The following is a 21,073-nucleotide window of genomic DNA, read 5'->3' as shown; positions in this document are numbered from 1 at the left end:
ATTCTAATAGTTTAAAAATGGATTTTGATAGGATTCTAGTATCTAGTATTTCAGCTCGACTAGATTCACAATCTGATCTACAATCTAAATATCAAGTTCGGATTGAAAATGATTGGTTTTATTTTACACAAAACCACCTCCATGTACCTGTTGCATGATTGACCTTAACATGAATACACAACACAAGATCGAAACTCACTCGATACAAAGGTGTACAAAGATAGGAACCATCAGTGAACTCGACAGATTTTTGATCAAGCGCTCTGGACTCGATTTATAACAACTATCAATAGGACGACGACCGAAAGAAGCAACGAAGTTCTTAGCTTTTCCTCCACAGGGTCCTTGATACCATCTCTCTCGCCTTCGTCTGATGGATGAAAAATATCATGAACAATATCTGTGATCTTGTTAACCAGCTCCATGATTTTGGCTCTGGCGTTCTCGATAACCCATTCCATAATATCCTTCAATGGATTGGATCCATCATCAGGAGAGGCCTCAGCACTTTCCCTTACTTCATCATCAACTTATAATCAAGAAGATTAGCAATGAAACATGAGTTCACTGATTTCATAATTGTATTACATTTTCAAGATTTAGTGCAAGCGCTTCTGACAAACCTTGAGTAATCGAACCTCTGAGCTCCCTAACAACATCATTGTTCAAGACAGCATCCCAAACTGCTTTGTCGGATGATAAAGAAATCACCATCCTCTAAAACAAGTTTCGTCACAGTTAAAGTAAATCAAATCTAAAACAATAAAATCGAAAGTAGCAGAGTTTTCGGCTTAGCCCGAATAAAGAAGACAGAAACCAGATAGTATTGATGAAGAACCTGAACAGAAGGATCGGTCTGCAATAAATGGAAGGCATCATAAACTCTTTGTGATCCTTGAGGTTGCAACATTTGATAATCGCAGAGATACGGGGAGGGTTCGACCCAATCCGACTCGAGCTCGTCAGAAGATAAACTCTTGGTTATCCCCATAGAACTTCCATCTTCGTTGGGAAAATTCATGCCTGAGTCGTCTGCAAGTTCTTCATTTGGATATCGTATGCCAGCAACACTGGATATAAAAAGAACTCAAAACATAAGCTCTAACAGCATTTTTATATAACGAAAACTTTTACACAATTTTAGGTTTTATTTTATTAATTTGTCAAATTTTGATTCAGGTACAGTGGTGTTTGCAACCTCAAACTCTAAAAAAAAAATTATTATGAAGATTCTCTTAACAAACTTTCTGAGGTTGCAAACACTATCTAAGTCAAATGGTGTTTCTACATTAAGTTAAGAACGATGAAGGACTACAATCTGAAAAAATCAAAATTATTGCCCAAAACCAAACTTTGTTTTGCAAATTTTCCGTCATTAGTTTGCTCATTACTTACCAATAAAATGATGAGACTCAACACCAATTAACAATAATATTTTTCAAGAACTACTTTTAATTGAAATTCACAGAACCCTTCATAATCAAACACGAGCATAAAACTATTTAGTTCTAACGATTTAAACAAAATTAAAATACTACTTTTTTTTTTTTTAAAAAAGGCAATTTCAAGAACTCATACTGTTGAAGAGCAGAAACTGCATGCTGCACTTCATCTCTAGATGGAACAGTTGCAAACACAAAATCGTCGTAAAACGCACGCGCCGCCGCCCTTTCATCTCCGCCGCTTCCCTCCACATACTCCCACTCCAAATCGTCGCAAGTAGGAGAAGAACAAGCTCGCCACGCGGGTGCCGCCGCACCGGAGGTAGCAGAGATCGGAAGATTTATCAGTGAAGAAAACGCCGATGACCCATTATTAATAGAAGAGTTAGAGAGGGTCAAGTTCCTGTTCGGAGACGATGGTTGCTTTATCCGAGATCTCTTCGTTTTCCTTGAACTGGAAGTAGAAACAGAGCCGGAGCCGGCGGAAGGCGAAAAGGGGTCAGGCGGCGCGCCGCCGATGCCGGCCCTGACAGCTCTGTGGACGCTTCTGAGCATCCCGCCGCCTCCGCCGCCCATATTGCTGCCGCCGCCGAATGACCTCCGCATGTTCTTATCTATATAGATACGGTTTTTTGTCTGTAGCTTACTGAGAAAGGGCGACTTTGCATGGTGTATGATTTTTTTGTGGGTAAAATTTTAAGATTTGTAATTTTGTATGCATTTTGATGGCAGATTTTAATTTTCGACGGTATAAGAAATTAATTTGGGATATATGTATTTCTATTTTTTTTATTGCAAATGATTCCCGAATATGTTCTTAATTTATTAGTAATATTAATTTTTAACGTGACAAAATATGTGTAATTAGATCAAATATTTAGAATAATAAGATTGGATATATCTCATTATTTCATAGATATTTATATGTGATCTACTCAAATCATATATAATAAATTTGATAGTGACAAAATATGCGTACTTAGATCAAGGGTGAGGATAATAAGATTTGGGTATGTGGCACGATTTTATGAATATTTATAATTGATGATAGGATAATAAAAGTCATTAGATGCATGATTTGGGTATTACTCATATGCTAGAATCTTATCTACCACTAGTATTAGTTGGAATAAATTTCAAATATATCCAACAGTTATTTCAATTTAATATTATAATTTTTTTCCCTAAATCTAAAAGCATTCAATTTAAATACCATTGTACTATTGTAGTGTGTTATATATCCAAATTAAAACCACATAACATCAAATATATTAAAATTAAACCATTTGTTTTTGTTTTTTTCAAAAACACTGCCGAAAGCGGGGGTTAGACAAACCTCTACCTGTAGTACATAAATAAAAAGAAAGAAACACCAAAGGAAAAGAGGACTAGACCAATACCTCTCCAAAAGCACAATATTTTACATCATAGTATCGTAACATAAAACATAACAAGCTACAAGAGCCCAAAACAAAACACAAAAGACCGGTGAGCAAGGAGAATCCTGCAGTAAACGCCCACCAAATAACGCCACAAGGGGAACAACACCAAATCACAAAGTCAAGGGGACGACCCAAAGAAGAAGACGAAGTGTTGTGAGTCTTCTTGAAACGATGTCGCGACAAAGGGTTCGGTCGGATAGAAGGGGGTCGTCGATCTTGTGCAGCCTGCTGTGCTCGCAACTCCTTATAAGTCAAATGTATTTCATCCTCGGAATCAGGCCTTCGAACAGTAACCTGGCGCCTAAGGCTCGAAAAAGTCTTTACGCAACAATTCCCGCTCAAACACCTCCGAACTATCAAGTAGAGTAGGACCTGGAACGAGAGGAGAAGATTCAGAACGAGGAGGAACCTCCAAGGGAAACTGACCTACTCCAACATCAGTACCCTGACCCTCAGAGGAAACAATAGTATGTGACGGAGCCAAACCCGCCACCTCATTCGAAACAGGGACATCTTCAACAATCACCTAAGAATCCATAGACGGAGTATCACCAGCTTTCGAGATATCCACAACATCGTCATCTTTGAAGTCCCGAAGGGCTTCAAAGAGATTCCCCACAGACTGAGGCAGAGAACGACGTTGATCCTGACGCCGCCGCTGTCTACCCGTTTTGAGAGTCCACCCACCAACAGGAGCAGTCGAAACAACACTGAAGGAAGGGACCATATCCGGCTGAACAACCTGAGACTGAACCTCAGGATTCAGACTAGAATCCTGAAAATCCTGAGAAGACTTTTGCTGACGTCTAGGCCGTCTCCTACGGCCCGAAGGCCCCCTTCCGAGAGCAAAACGCAAGGGAATGACCCAATAATTTGAAGTGCGTACAGAAATGAGGGACATTCTCATACACAACCTCAATAATCTGACAATGATCACCCCAGCAAACCCAAACATGCCCTGGGCGATCCACTAGAACATCCATCTCAACACAAATCCTAACAAAAGAAACCCGGGAACCATCAGCAGTAATATCATCAATATTAACTGGATTTCCTAGGATCATTGGTATCGGATAAAGGATTTTTTTTATCATAAAGATGGAGGGCTCAATCAGGAAATCTGACCCAGACCGGGCCATCGAAGACTCCTCGAATTTAAATTTCGGTGTCCATTTAGAAAACCGAATCGAGACCGACCGAATAGACACCTGAGGCCTACTCCAAAACAACAAATAATCCTCCTCCACAGATAAATTCAAAACCATGAAACCACGAGGAAGAAACTTCACCGTATACGAACCCTTCAAACCAATACGAAAAATAGCCACAAGTATATCACAGTTCGGTGTCACACCACTGTTCCCAGAAATCCTGCCAACCAAAGCAAATTTAAAAGGCTCAGTATATGGCTGGGATACCGAACCAAAATATCGATTTTTTGGGATACCGTACCGAAATTTTTTCGATATATAGACATTTTTTTGGTATATCGAATTTATTTTCGATATCTATACGGTATGAGTATGAATTTTTTCTATACAAAAATTTTGAAATTTCGATATCGGTACCGGTATGAATTTTTTTCTTACCAATATTTTTTATACGGTATACCGAAAACTCACCCATATATATATATATATATATATATATATATATATATATATAAATAAGGGAGTGTTATTCACATTCAAATTATGTTGATAACACTCCACCTTACCTAATTAATGTAATATTAGAATATCATTTCTTATATAATAGATTTTGATTTATCCTAAAAAAACTCAAATATAATAAGTTTGTTGTTAACTACTAAAATTTTAATAGTTAATATTAAATTTAGCAAGTATGAGAAAATTACTTAAAATATAAATAAAAAAATTAATAATAAATCATGCGATTGAAATAAATAAAAATTAAAAATTTTGAAAATTTTCTTAAATAATAATATTTTATTTTGATATTAAAATTTAATATTATTTATATTTTATCTCAAATTTTAGTATGATGTACGAATATTAATAAATTTTTGTTAATAAAAAAATTGGACGTGCAAATTTTGATTTAATCAAAACTTTATAAAGTTTGGTATAAAATAAAAAAAATATCTTATCTCAAATTTTAGTATGATATACGATTATTAATAATTTTTTGTTAATAAAAAAAATGGACGTGAAAATTTTGATTTAATCAAAACTTTATAAAATTAGGTATAAAATAAAAATACCTTAAACTTAAGGCTAAAATTAAGATTTCTATGTTGTCTTATATTTTTTATTTTGTTTATATATCTTTCGATGATTAACAACGTAATTTTTATGATACAATTATACAAATATATTATTTGAACTCAATATATACTATGTAGATAACACCAAATATTAAATTGTTTTTTTTATTTTTTTTTATAAATTTAATGATGCATTTTTATCTATTTTATAAGATATTATAATTAATTAAAAATTTTAAAATTTAAGTTACAATAAAAATTTAAGGAGATGTGGCGAATTAAAATTATAAAATCATAAGAATGAAATATCATTATTTATAAAATCGAAAAAAATAGGATCAAAATAAAAATAACATTAATTTTTATACTTGAGTTGTTTTTTAAATATATTTAATGATATTAACAAATTAAAATATACATTTTTTAGTAACTAAATAACTTATTTTAGGAATTGAAATAATGAATGAATTTACTAAAATAAAACCAAACAAAAGATAAAATTGTCAATTTTTAGTATAAAATAAAAATTAGATTGTGTTTAGCAAAATATGGAGTGTAATACAATTTTGTTATCCTGCCCACTCACCGTACCCACCTAATGTGCCCACCATGAGGTGACACTCAACTATTGGATGTGATGAATTGTGCGTCCAATAGTTGAGTGCCACCTCATGGTGGGCACATTATGTGGGCACGGTGGGTGGGCATGATAGCAAAACTATATATATATATATATATATATATATATATATATATATATATATATATATATAATATATTTCTTTTATGGTGCCCAACACTATATGCCCACTTCATGCCCACCATGTACAAGTCAACTCATCTATTGTACCGGTCAACTCATCTATTGTACATGGTGGGCATGAAGTGGGCATATAGTTTTGGGTACCATAAAAGAACTCTATATATATATGTATATATATATATATATATATATATATATACTAGTAATATGCACGCGCTCCACACGGAAGATTACTTATTTTATAACCAATTAGTTATATAATTAAATTGAAGATGATACTAATAATAAAATATATAGTGGCAAGTGTTACACACACATACACAAATATATATATATATTGTAAATCATGTCACATATTTCAATATGTATCTACTTCATTACCTAATTTAAGAAAAAACATTGACTCAGGAGTCTATATATAACTTGAAACATAATATATCATAAAATATAACTTCATTACCTAATTTAAGAAAAATCAAATACCTTGTAAAAATATTTAACACATTGGATACAAAATAATATATAAACATAATTATAAAGAATTGAAAATTGATATTCTAAAACATTGACTTAATATTAAATGTTAAAAAACAATAAGAAATCAAAGCATATGATATAATTATAACAATTAATATTTAGATATAATAATGTATTAAATTAGTCTTTATAATTAACAAATAACATAATAACTAAAACTTCAAAGTTGATAATTTTTTGTCATATATTTTATTACTTTGTCTTTTATTTGAATTTTTCAAACTCTTATTTTATATATATTAATAATAATTTTGTAATTATTTATTTTATTATAATATGATTAATTTAATTAACGTAAAAATATAACTATTAAAATTAACTTTAAGTAAAAAATTATAATAATAACTTAAATACTTTAGTTAATTTAAAATTATTATATATTGTTGGGGTACAATAATTATCCATGTTTAATAGAGCGTATGTTACAATACTTCAATAATATTTAATATGTTGATATATTAATTGATCGCTTCATTTATTTGCACTAAAAACATTCAAAATTATATCAAATTGAATTTTTATAATAAATTATGTAATTTTAAAAAAATTACATGTAAACCAAAAAATGAGAAAATATTTAACAAAATAGTTTTTATATTAGATATAATATAAAATTAAAATAAATTTAAATTTACTCATATTATAATAGAAATAAAATAAGTAATAATCAAATAATCTTTTTGTTTTCATTAAATATTATTTCATATATATTAATAAAATTTTTAATTATTATTTTAATTACCATTCTAAATTTGTCATATTAAATTAATGTTTTGCTTTCTTTTTTTCACCAACTAAAAATTAAACATATCAAGTGTAAATAGCTTATAAAATTGTTGTACAATGAATTTAGGGTGATTAATGACACAATTAATAATACAATCACATCCATTTAATTTGACTTAAAATACTATCCTTATTTTTATCATATAACTTTTCAAAATGCCCATTACATTTTACATTCTAATTAACAAAATTTGGGCATTAATAAAATTTCACAATGCAAAAATTGTGCCCATCATTCATACTTTAATAGTAACTAAAAGCTTTTTATTTGGATGTTAAGTTCGCTTCACTAAATATGGATTACATTTTGAGTTTTATTCTCTATATTGGACTTATTTATATTGATGCATTTACTTTTGATATTTGTCTTTATTATATAAAAAATTCAATATTTTTTACATCTAATGACATGTTAATTTACACGACTACCAATCTTGCTTCATTTTTTTCGTAATAATTATTTTTATAATTTGAAGCAAAAATTAAAATAAATTAACTTAATTTTTTAATATATATTATTTATACCGCTAAACTTAATGTTTTACATATATTGATTTTTATTCTATACCAATTTATTTCAATATTTTTGGTGTCATGCAAATTTACATTATTACAATTTTTTTTTCATTTTTTAAATTATAATTTATTTTTAAATTTAAATAATTTAACATAATTTTAATAGTATTTAATTTCAGCGCCAGACATTAATTATTATGTCATCACATTCAAATGCATCGATCTATTTCTATATCACTTGCATGTAGTACATGTAGATATATTAAGAATAAATATCAAAAAATATTAATGCCTTCAACAAAATTTTTCTCTATTGTTTCATTTATTATATTTTAAAATATAATATTTATATTAATTAATAGTTATATCCGATCATCTTAAATAAACGGTTTTTTAATCATTATTATATTCTAGTGTATTGATGCACACGTTGTATGCTTGTATAATAATCATGTTAGGATCGAAATACGTGAGAGGGGGGGGGGGGGTGAATACTGATGTAGCCAAAAAATACAAGTACTGGTACGTAAGGTCTATAAGCTGAACCTTGCAACGTAGGGTACTTACGCAGCGTAAGGTGAACCTTGCAGCATAAGCTGAAACTTTGTGGATCGTCACCTGCAACACAAACAAACGTCAGAGGCGTCGGGCGGTTCCTCGGCGTAGGCACTCTGACGCTCAAGTCAGCAAAGAGCACAATGATAATCTCCCAAAATAAGAAAGCTCAAGTTAGAGAGAAAAATGAGAATGTACCTTGGATATAAGAGAGACACATCTATTTATAGATGTTTTAGGAGTGCTTCGTGGGCTTGGACCCTTGTGTCTTGGGCTCATAAATTTGGGCTTATTTTATTAATTAACAAATTGGGCTTCCATCCCATCATAAGCCCACTAGTCTTGAGTGAATTCACGCAATGAAGACGTTCGAGAGTAGATTTTGTGGGAAAATAATAAGATTTATCTTAAGAGTCCCTCGTTAGATGACGATCTTGAATCGAGTGAAGTGTAGCCATAATAGGTCTTTGACTTGGCATGATGTCAGGTATCTACGTGAGGTATTGGATGACATACTCGTGAAATTGACGTTTGCATGATTATTATATTTCGCGTATTTGTTGATGTACATTGCGCTTTGTAATGCTTAACTAGTGTGTACTTGAGAGGAGATCATCTCTCAAGATTTTGTCTCAAGAGGAAGTCCTAAACCCACCTTATAGGTGGTGAGGTATCCCGGGACTCGTGTTCATCATTGGCTTCTTATGAAGTCGTTGTTTTTGGGTTTATTAACCTTTAACGACTACCTGGGTCGGTGACGTTTTCGTTAAGCATGGAGAACGAGAGAAATTTTATGGCGCATAGTAAACCAATGTGTGTTTGATAAAAGAACTGTTAACTTTATCGAAACTGGTATTGATGAAACTACGCAATGTAAGGTGAGGAGTTGACAAAGTTGCGACTCGCTTAAAACAGATCTTAAGAATAAAATCTTTTCAAATTCGCCACGTTCCACGGTCGAGGGAGTATTCTTCCATCGGTATGTTGGAGCCGATAAGTGCCCATCTTGATGATTTTAATCACTTTATATGGGTCTTCCCATTTTGGATTGAGATTTTCCGACCGGGTGCAGAACATCAGCGCTTCTCATAACGAGATCTCCTACTTGGAAAGATCGAGGTTTCACTCGATTATTGTAAGTTTTAGCCATGCAAGCCCTATAAATTTCCGCGTGGTCTGATGCTTATTCTCGTAGTTCATCGATTAAATCCATAGAGTGTCGAAATGCTTGATCATTATGAGACGATTTATATTGTTTGACCTTCCAAGAGGTCTCTCCTATTTCTGCTGGAGCTACAACCTCCGTAAGCTAGATTGAATGGTGATTCTTCTTTTGATGCACGGGGTGTCGTTATAGTACACTTGGTAACTCTTCTACCCACTTTTCTTTAGCATTACCCAAGCAGATTTTAAGATGCTGCAAGATTGTTCGATTAATAACTTCTATTTGGCCGTTAGCCTACGGGTTGCCGACTGATGTGAAAAACTGGTGGATAGACATGCCTTTGCACCATTCTTTTATCTTTGCTCTGGAAAATTGAGTTCCATTTTTTGAGATCAATGCTCGGGGAATTCCAAACCTGTACATTATGTTTTTCCAAAGAAAACCGATGACATATTTTTCGGTGATTTTTGTCAGTGGCTCCGCCTCGACCCATTTGTTGAAATAATCTACTGCAACAATAAGGAAGTTTCTTTATCTTGTAGCAGGAGGAAAAGAGCCTACAAGATTCATTCCCCACTGGGCAAAAGGTAGTGGGCTATCCAATGGTTGTATCAATGCTGCAGGATGGGTGTGAAGATTGGCTTGTTCTTGGCATGGCCGAAAACATTGGACGAGTTCCAAAGCATACTTCTTCATGATGGGCCAGAAGTATTCATGACGTAATGCTTTGGCAGCCAGTGATTTTTCCAATAAATGATTTCCACATATTCCTTCGTGAATCTCACGGAGAACGTAATATGCTTTACTTGGAGTGAGATATTTCAGGAATGGCTGGGAGTAACCTCGCTTGTATAATTCTCTATCTATGATGGCGAAACTTTCGGCTCGCACTTTTATCTTTCGTGCAGTGGTAGGGTCTGAAGGGAGGTTGTCACATGTCAGGTAGTTAACAATTTCATCTTTCCAGCTAGATTCATGTTATTCTGTTGCAAAAAGATTAAAACCAACCTTCTAGATTTCTTTCTTACTGAGCGTCAGGAATGTTATCTTTCGACTATCTATGTTGGCTAAGGAGCTTGCTAGTTTTGCTAAATGGTCAGCCTCTTCATTTTTATTCATGGGTACTTGTTTTATCTCGTAGTTCTCTAGCCGGGTAAGGAGCTCGTTAACTCGAGTCAAGTATGTGCGCTACTTTTTTTCTTTGGTTTCATAAGTGCCATGGACTTGATTCAATATTAGCTTGGAATCACTGTGAACTATCAACGTTGTTGCTCCTATCGAGAGAGCCACCTTGATGCCAATGATGAGAACTTCGTATTCAGCTTCATTGTTTGATGCATTAAATTGAAATCTGACAGCATATTGAAACTTGTCTTGTTGAGGGCTTTCTAGTAAAATTCTGGCTCCACTTCCATGCTATATGGAGGATCCATCTACATACAGTGTCCAGGTTGAGGCTGAAGACTCTGCGTCAGCAGTTGTCATTTCAACGAGAAAATCTACAAGAACTTGCACTTTAATAGTCGGGTAAAGCTGAAACTCAATTCTGTACTCACTCAGTTCGATGGCGCATTTGACCATTCTACCAGACGCCTCCGGTCTGGCGAGCACTTGCTTGAGCGGATGATTGGTCAGTACCACCATTTGATGAGATTGAAAGTATGGACGTAACTTTCTTGTTGTAGTCACTAAAGCTAATGCTAGTTTTTCTATGTTGGTGTACCGAAGTTTTGCTCCTTGCAATGTTTGGCTTGTGTAATACACGGGTTTTTGCTCTCTTCCTTCTTCAACTACCAGTATAGCACTAACTGCTTTGGATGATATTGCTAAATACAGTAGCAAATTATCTTATTCACGAGATTTGGTTAGGAGTGGCAGTGTTGGTAGATATATCTTCAAATATTCAAATGCTTGTTGACATGCTTCGATCCATTGGAATCTCTTTCCTTGTCGTAATATTTTGAAGAATGACAAACCTTTGTTTGCAGAAGGAGAAAAAAGTGGTTTAAGGCTGTTATTCTTCCAGTCAACTCCTGTATTCCTTTAACGCTCCGTGGGGGTTTCATGCTTATAACAACTTTAATCTTTTCAAGATTTTTCTCTATTCCTCTTTGTGAAACCATGTAACAGGGTAAACTTTCCACCTCGCACGCCGAAAGAGCACTTTTCAAGGCTCAACTTCATCTGATATTTTCCCAATATTTCAAAACACTCGGAAACGTTCTCCACATGTTTGTTTGCTTGGATGCTCTTAACTAGCATGTCATCTATGTATACCTCCATGTTTCGTCCAATTAATTTTGCAAACATTTTATTAACCAATCGCTGATATGTGGCTCCGACATTCTTGAGTCCAAAGGGCATTACATCATAGCAATAGATTCTGCGATTAGTGATAAAACTTGATTTTCTTGATCATTGGGGGCTAGGCCTATTTGATTGTACCATTGGTAAGCATCAAGGAAGCTAAGCAGATCGCAGCCTGCAGTTGAATCGACCAAGATATCTATGTGAGGAAACGGAAAAATATCTTTTGGACAAGCATTGTTTAAATCGGTATAATCTATGCAAAGACGCCAATTTCTCCGGGTTTTGGAACCAATATGACATTTTTTAGTCATTCTGGGTACGAATCCGGTCTGATATATTTCATTGTTAAAAGATTTTCAACCTCTGAAACAATATGTTTGCTTTTGTCTGGACCGAAAGATCTTTTCCTCTGCTCGACTGGTTTCATTCGCTGATCCAAATTAATATGATGAAGTGCTAATTCTTGTAAAGCCTCATCACTCCAAGCAAAAACATCGACATTATGCTGCAAAAATTTTGTCAAAGCCTTTTCCTCTTGGACTGGAAAATCTGATCCGATCTTTAGGATTTTCTTTGGATGTTCTTGCACCATCTCTATGTATTTGAGGGTTTCTGCGGCTTTCATTCTTTTTGCTCTTTCTATTCTTCCTCGATAAGGTGTATGTTGTTTTCATCCTTATCATAGTCAAGTTATTGCTTCTTTCTTTTCAATGAGTTGTCACAAGGACCTGACTGTCTACGACTTCCCGTAGAGTTTCTTAGGATAGATGTATGGCATTATCGCAAGCCTACTATCTCCGATTACCTCAATGATTCCGTCAGAATTTTGAAATTTCAATTTTATGTGATACGTAGATGTTATTGCTTGAAACAGATTCAGACTTGGACGTCCAATTATGACATTGTAAGGCGAAGGGGCCTTAACAACCAAGAATTTCACCATTTTGGTGGTTCATCGAGGATATGAGCCTAGAGAAAGTGGTAGTGTAAGTTCCCCTGCTGCTTCAACTGTCTATCCCGCAAAATCGACGAGAGGAGTTTTCACTTGCATTAGTTGTGTGTTGCTTATTCTCATTTTCTGGAATGCCCTGTAAAAATGATATCTGCTGAACTTCTGGAGTCCACTAGTATCTTTTTCACCCAAAAGTTAGAAATTGTGCAGAAATTATTAGGGCATCTTTGTGTTCATCTCGAGAGATTTCCAAGTCTAAATTTCCAAATGACACCTCTTCACTTGGTCTTGAAATCTCATGTACTGTTTGGGTGAAGACTAGGCGTGAGTATGGATGATCTCCTCTGGTTGCACGTGCCAAATTTTTCCAAGCATGATTTGTATCACCGCAAGAAGGCACTCTGGCTATGACAGATAGTGTGCCTTCTGTGGGCATATTCACTTCTCTCTGGTTGGGTTTTTTATTTGTATCCCCCCGCTCTTTATGTTGTTCGCGCTGACGGTTTTCGTTGTGGTTATTGTTATCTCAATGTTGACTACGAGACTTATCCACGTAATCGGCCAAGTATCCTAGCTTGATTAACCTTTCTATCTTAGCACGGAGGCTGAAACAATCTTCAGTAGTGTGCCCTTTATCCTTATAGAAATGACAATACTTCTCCAATCGATGTCGTTTAGGGTTCTCCTTCATCGGGCATGGGGGCTTCAATAACCCCTGTTGTTCAGCCACAATCATTACGTCTATTCAACGTGCATTCAAGGGGATGAACTGGAGTTGGGGGTTTGAGGCATTCTCCTATCATCTTTCCTCTTATTTTTTGGTTTCTCTTCCTCCCTTCTTCTCTTCCCCAGGTATCGTGGCTCGATAGACTCTTCTATGCGGATGTATTTTTCTGCCCTTTCCAGTAATTATTCTAGGGTTGTTGGAGGCTTCCCTGCAATCAACTCTTTGAAATTTTTGTGTCGGAGGTTCTGTTGAATTATTTCTGCTAGCAAGTCATGGTTAACATGAGAAACTTCATGGACGGATTGTGTGAACCGTTGTACATAGTCTCGTAAGAATTCTCCTTCTTTTTGAATGATTGTAAACAGATATGTTGCGGTTTTCAGATAATTTTTGTTGATAAAAAAATTGATGGAGAAAACGCTGGGTTAACTGTTCCAGGTTTTCAATGGTTCCGGAAGGTAGTTTGTTAAACCAAGACAGTACGCCCCCTGACAGAGTGGTTTGGAATATCTTGCATTAAGTAGCATTGCTTATGTCATATAAATCCACTTTCACATAAAATTTTTCAAGGTGATCTTGTGGATCACCTGTTTGCTCATATTCTAGAGGATTGACGATTTTCATTCCCTTGGGCAATGATTCAACTAGGATAGCTGTAGTGAATGGGCTGCGTCTGGCAGGTAGAACTACCAAGGATTTTTCTTCTTCATTCATTGGGGTGCTCTGAGCTTGACTCTGGTTCTCATCCTCTCTATGGGTTGTATTCTTCTTGGAATTAAGTGGTGGAGTTTTTGCTTCATTTACTGTTTTCTTTTGTTCGTCCTCTATCGGGTTAGCGGTGGATAAACCATTTTTGTCGGCTATCTTCTCGTCCTTGTCATTTTGTTGGGACTCCAAGAATCTTGCCAATGCTTCACTCGAAGCGCGGGCGGTGGTCTCCTATAACATGGTTCTCAATTCTGCCTGTGCAATCTGCATTGTCGCTTGATGTGGTAGTCCATCGTTTTCAGTATCTTGAGAGGTGTGAGGTTGATTATCCATTCTCAGTGACGAGGTAAACAGGATTCCCATAGAAGGAGCCAAGCTGATGTAGCCAAAAAATACAAGTACTTGTACGTAAGGTCTATAGGTTGAACCTTGCAACGTAGTGTACTTATGTAGCGTAAGGTGAACCTTGCATCATAAGGTAAATGTGTTGTAGTGACCCTTATCCGGATCACCTACTAAACAGAACTTAGGCATGCAATTAACTTAATAAAACAGATATCAGAAAAAAAACTGCGGAAACCATAAACACTATACAATCCCAAGAAAAGAAATCTGTAATTTATCCAATAATATACAACCAAATCGAATAGCTGTATAAACCCAAAACAACAGTAATAAAACCTAAGCGAAGCTCCAGCTGGCCAACCACTGACTAGCCCCTCCTGGATCCACCCTCCTCGTCCAATCGCAAACCTGCCCCATGGAATAGGGTGTCCAGAAAATACAGAGTACGAGACGTGAGCATAAAATGCTCAGTGCGAGAGTATGAGTATACATGCATGCAAAGTGAACTCCCTATAGACTCGAGGTCAAGGATCAGATAACAGAGACAGACCGGGCCCTGGTATGTAGCACGCTGTGCCGTCGCTTCAGGAGGTGGCTCCCATACCGAGATAACCGTGAAAACGCCGGACCCAAATCGATGGAAGTCCATCCACTAACAGGATAGGGTACAACCTTACTAACAGACATCTCGAAGGAGATACAGCAAGATGCAAATGAATGCAGCATAATATCATGGCATATAAATCATGCAGTCACATAATACATGCATACTCAGTCAGGATATCTCGAACAGTACTTTCGTACCTCAATACAGTGCAAGCTCTACCAACTCTAGGTCCACGCCTATAGTCTGCTCTACACTGCCAAATGATACTACTATCATCAAAGTGCTCTAAAAGCCTTAACTAAGCTATTGCATACTCCTAAATATTTATAGGAAGCAAAAGCTATACCTTCGTCCGTCGTTAGCCCTTTGATGTCGGTGCCTCTAGAACTTGGGCACAACTCCGCTACGACTACCGAACGCCTTGCCAACCTCCGGACCAAGCCTAAGAAGACTAGAGCAGCTCCAAAAGGACTAGAATAGAAAGGAGAACTCGGAATTGGCAAATGAAAGTGAAGTCTCGGCCTTTTATTTATAGACAACGATCGGAACTTCCGATCCTTGATCGGAACGTCCGAACCTCGATCGGAACGTCCGATCCTGCCATCGGAGCTTCCGAAGATCCTGATCTGCCACGTGTCAAAATATCACTTGTTGACTCCGGATAGGGGTGATCGGAGCCTCCGGTCCTGATCGGAGCTTCCGATCCAACCACACGTCATGCCTGACGTAATACCGATCGGAGCTTCCGATCTTGTTCGGAGCTTCCGATCCTGATCGGAGCTTCCGATCTCACCTTCGGAGCTTCCGAACTCTACCCAAGTAATTATGATTAATCCCTTAATTACTGATACTCGTTACGGGTTACTACATTCTCCCCCACTTAAGATATTTCGTCCTCGAAATCAGATCTTAAGTACCGAATGCAAATACAGAAATCAGAAACATTCTTTATTCAAATCAAACGTTTACAGAGTTTGCAACTGAATACAACTTAAAGAATGAAATCAAAACAACTCAGGATGGTCTTTACGCATCCTGTCCTCAAGCTCCCAAGTAGCTTCCTCAGTGCCTCGGCGCTGCCACTGAACTAAAACCAAAGGAATGACTTTGTTCCGTAAAACCTTATCCTTATAATCCAGGATACGAAGAGGTTTCTCAACATAAGTCAAATCTTTGTCTACCTGAACCTCAGACCGCTGCAGAATATGAAATTCATCCGCCACATACCGTCGCAACAGAGATACGTGGAAAACGTCGTGAATACTGGATAGATGTGGTGGCAAAGCTAGTCGATAAGCGAAATCGCCAATGCTCTCCAAGATCTCAAACGGACCGATAAATCTGGGAGACAACTTGCCCTTAAGGCCAAATCTGAGAATCTTGCGAAAAGGTGACACTCTCAGAAATACTTTCTCCCCGACCTCGAACTGCAAAGGCCTACGCTTGATATTAGCATAACTGGCCTGACGATCCTGTGCAGTCTTAATCCGTTTCTTGATCTGATCAACAATGTCTATCGCCTGCTGGATAAACTCCTGTCCCTCAGCCTGTCTCTCCCCCACTTCTTCCCAGAAGAGTGGAGTACGACAACGTCGCCCATACAACGCCTCAAAAGGTGCCATCCCAATACTAGTGTGATAGCTGTTGTTGTAAGCGAACTCGATCAACGGCAAATGATCCTGCCAGGCTGAACCAAAATCCATGACTCACGCTCTAAGCATATCCTCTAACGTACGGATAGTGCGCTCTGACTGACCATCAGTCTCCGGATGATAGGCTGTACTCAAACTGAGAGTAGTACCCATCGCACGCTGAACACTCCCCCAGAATCTAGAAGTAAACCTGGGGTCCCGATCGCTGACAATGCTCACAGGCACTCCATGAAGTCGAACGATCTCCTGAATGTACATCCGTGCCATGCGATCCACAGAGTACTCTCGGCTATAGGCAATGAAATGCGCTGACTTGGTGAGTCGGTCCACCACAACCCAGATAGCATCACAGTTCCTCGGGGATACCGGCAAATGGGTCACAAAGTCCATAGTGATAAACTCCCATTTCCATTCAGGAATAGGCAGACTGTGAAGCAATCCTCCAGGTCGTCGGTGCTCTGCCTTGACCTGTTGACACACCAAACATCTTGAAACAAACTGATAAACACTGCGTTTCATTCCCTTCTACCAGAAACGAGTACGTAGATCCTTGTACATCTTGTTGCTCCCAGGATGAATACTCAACTTAGTGCGATGCGCCTGAGACAAAATCTCCTCTCGCAACTCTTCATCCTGCGGAATCACAAGCCTACCAGACAAACACAGAAAGCCATCTGACTGATAATGAAATCCAGACGAGCTACCCTCGTTAGCTAGACGAGCTAAACGCTGGGTCTTCGAATCAGACATCTGAGCATCTCGGATCCGCGAATACAAGGCTGGCTCAGATAATATCGCAAACATCTGGATACTCTGCATACCTTTCTTATGTTTGAAAGTATACCTGAAGTACAACAGTCACTGATCGCACTAGACATAGAACAAGTCTGAAGTGCGGATAGTCGCACCTTGCGACTCAAAGCATCAGCGGTGAGATTAGCAGCTCCCGGATGGTACTTAATCTCGCAATCATAGTCTTTAAGCAAGTCCATCCAACGTCTCTGCCTCATGTTCAACTCCGCCTGAGTGAACAAATAATTGAGACTCTTATGGTCGGTAAAGATCTCAAATTTCTCGCCATACAGATAATGACGCCAGATCTTCAAAGCAAACACAATGGCTGCCAATTCCAAATCATGGACTGGATAGTTGTCCTCGTGAAGCTTCAGCTGTCTAGAAGCGTATGCGATCACATGCCCCTTCTGAGTCAGGACACAACCTAACCCCTGAAGAGAAGCATCCGTGTAAACTACATACCCTCCAGATCCCGACGGTAATGCCAACACCGGCGCAGAAGTCAACCGCCGTCGAAGCTCACGGAAATTCTCCTCGCACTCGGAGGACCACTCAAAATCCACACCCTTGCGAGTAAGCTGCGTCAACGGTCGAGCTAACTGAGAGAAGTTCAGAATGAAGCGACGATAATACCCTGCTAGACCCAGAAAACTACGGATCTCAGCAACTGTCGTCGGACGCGACCAATTAAGTACCGCTTCAATATTTCTTGGATCAACAGAAATCCCCTCCCTGGATATGATATGGCCAAGAAAGACCACTCTATCCATCCAAAACTCACACTTGCTCAGCTTGGCGTACAACTGCTCATCTCGAAGAGTCTGCAGTACCCACCGCAAGTGAGAAACATGCTCTTCCGTATTACGCGAATACACTAAGATGTCGTCAATGAAGACCACGCCAAACTTGTCCAAGTACTCCCTGAAGACACGGTTCATCAAATCCATGAATATAGCCGGCGCATTAGTCAAACCAAATGGCATCACTAGGAACTCGTAATGCCCATAGCGAGTACGGAATGCAGTCTTGGCTACGTCCTGATCACGGACTCTCAACTGATGATACCCAGATCTCAAGTCAATCTTGGAGTAAACTGACGTGCCCTGCAGCTGGTCAAACAAGTCATCAATACGAGGCAACATATACTTGTTCTTCACAGTGACTCGGTTCAGCTGCCTATAGTCAATGCACAGCCGCATCGACCCATCCTTCTTCTTCACGAAGAGAACAGGAGCTCCCCAAGGAGATACACTAGGACGAATGTACCCCTTGTCCAAAAGATCCTGTAGCTGATTCTTTAACTCACGCATCTCTGACGGAGCCAGACGATACGGTGCTCTAGAAATAGGCGAAGTATCCGGCATCAACTCTATGCCAAACTCGACTTCCCTAGCAGGAGGAAAACCCGGAATCTCATCAGGAAACACATCTGGAAATTCATCCACAACCGGAATGCTCTCTATCCCAATACTCTCAGCGGACAAATCAACTGCATAGATAAGGTAGCCTTCCCCACCAGACTCTAGAGCTCGACAGGCTCTCAAAGCTGATACCAAAGGCATCGGGGGTCGCGCTCCCTCACCATAGAAAAACCAACTCTCACTCCCTTCCGGATGAAAGCGTACTAATCTCTGATAACAGTCCACTGAAGCTCGATAGGTAGTCAACACATCTATTCCCAGAATGCAATCAAAGTCGTCCATCGCCAGGACCATGAGATTCGCTAACAGAATGTTCCCTTCGAACTCTAAAGGGCAACCCATCACTAGACGCTTAGCCAAAGCAGATTGGCCCGTCGGAGTAGAAACAGACATCACTACGTCTAGTGCAATGCATGGTAACTTATGCCTCTTAACAAAACGTGCAGAAATGAAGGAATGAGATGCACCAGTGTCAATAAGTACAAGAGCAGGTATACCATAAAGCAGAAATGTACCTGCGATGACTTTCTCATTCTCCTCCACAGCCTGATCATGTCTCAGGGCAAACACCTGGCCAGAAGCTCGTGGCCTCAAATGAGAACTCCCAGCAGACTGTCCCTGCGACCTCTGCTGAACGGTGGCCTGAGAACCCGATCCTGAACCAGATCCAGAACCGCTTCCCCCAGACTGTGGACAATCCCTCCGGATATGACCAGTCTTTCCACAACGAAAACAAGCTCCAGAAGCTCTGCGGCACTTGTCGGATGGATGGTTCTTCCCACAGTGATCACACTTGTCCTTCTTACCGAAACGGACAACACCTCCAGAACCAGAGGAAGAAGAAGATCCAGACTTCTTGAAAGTTTGGGCACGGGGACCCAAAGAACTAGCAGGCCTTGACTGAGGGAAAGACCTGTTCCGCCGAATGTTGTCCTCCGCCTGGTGACAACGGCTCACCAAACCCTCGTATGACATGTCGTCGCCAACCGCCACACGGTCATGGATCTCAGGGTTAAGGCCCTGAAGGAACAGATTATACTTCATCTCTGAGCTATCAGCAATCTCGGGGCAATAGGATAGCAGATCAAAGAACCTCTGCTGATACTCATCAATAGACATGGCTCCCTGTCGCAGACTCAGTAGCTCGCCTGCCTTCTGACGGAGTGCAGGAGGAAAATATCGCTTTTGGAAAGCTGTGCGGAACTCGGCCCAGGTGGCCACTCCTCTCGCCGTAACAAAAGGCGCAGAAGTAAACCTCCACCACCTGCTCGCACGCCCATCCAGAAGATAGCCCAGGGTCTCCACCTTCTGCTCATCGGTGCATTGGAAAGTCTGAAAAGTCGTCTCCATGCGGTCTAACCAGTTCTCCGCATCCTCCGGAGACTCACCTCCAACTAAGGGCTTAGGACCCATAGCTAAGAATCGACGCACAGTGAAACGCTCGTCGTCATGGTGACGATGACGCCGTTCTCGACGAGGCTCCCGGTCGGCATCACCCCAACGCCCACCAACACTGCCATGAGAACTCTGGTCGTCACGATTTGACATCTACAAAAATACTTCAAGATGAGACTAAATCCCAAGAAATCTTTTGCATGCTCTGATACCATAAATGTAGTGACCCTTACCCGGATCACCTACTAAACAGAACTTAGGCATGCAATTAACTTAATAAAACAGATATCAAAAAAAAAACTGCGGAAACCATAAACACTATACAATCCCAAGAAAAGGAATCTGTAATTTATCCAATAATATACAACCAAATCGAATAGCTGTATAAACCCAAAACAACAGTAATAAAACCTAAGCGAAGCTCCAGCTGGCCAACCACTGACTAGCCCCTCCTGGATCCACCCTCCTCGTCCAATCGCAAACCTGCCCCATGGAATAGGGTGTCCAGAAAATACAGAGTACGAGACGTGAGCATAAAATGCTCAGTGCGAGAGTATGAGTATACATGCATGCAAAGTGAACTCCCTATAGACTCGAGGTCAAGGATCAGATAACAGAGACAGACCGGGCCCTGGTATGTAGCACGCTATGCCGTCTCTTCAGGAGGTGGCTCCCATACCGAGATAACCGTGGAAACGCCGGATCCAAATCGATGGAAGTTCATCCAC

The 21,073-nt window shown here is 38.7% G+C and overlaps 1 protein-coding gene across 2 annotated transcripts; it reads right to left on the bottom strand.

Moving 5' to 3' along the window:
* Nucleotides 1-78: 78 nt before the first annotated feature.
* LOC140862321 (uncharacterized) lies at nt 79-2,144 on the bottom strand. 2 transcript variants are annotated; one of them, XM_073265334.1, is made up of 4 exons: nt 1,579-2,144; nt 839-1,070; nt 624-717; nt 79-517 (listed from the first exon to the last, which is right to left on the bottom strand). In XM_073265334.1, the coding sequence occupies exons 1-4, from the start codon at nt 2,046-2,048 to the stop codon at nt 255-257; spliced, it is 1,059 nt and encodes a 352-aa protein (XP_073121435.1). In that variant the 5' UTR covers nt 2,049-2,144; the 3' UTR covers nt 79-254. The 2 variants fall into 2 exon arrangements, with proteins under 2 accessions (XP_073121435.1, XP_073121434.1); XM_073265333.1 differs by having other exon boundaries at nt 79-529; nt 1,579-2,143.
* Between the last annotated feature and the right edge of the window lie 18,929 nt (nt 2,145-21,073).

The sequence above is a fragment of the Henckelia pumila genome, chromosome 4 (genome assembly GCF_033568475.1).
Source record: "Henckelia pumila isolate YLH828 chromosome 4, ASM3356847v2, whole genome shotgun sequence".
Classification (NCBI taxonomy): domain Eukaryota; kingdom Viridiplantae; phylum Streptophyta; class Magnoliopsida; order Lamiales; family Gesneriaceae; genus Henckelia; species Henckelia pumila.
This window is presented reverse-complemented; position numbering and strand designations above follow the sequence as displayed.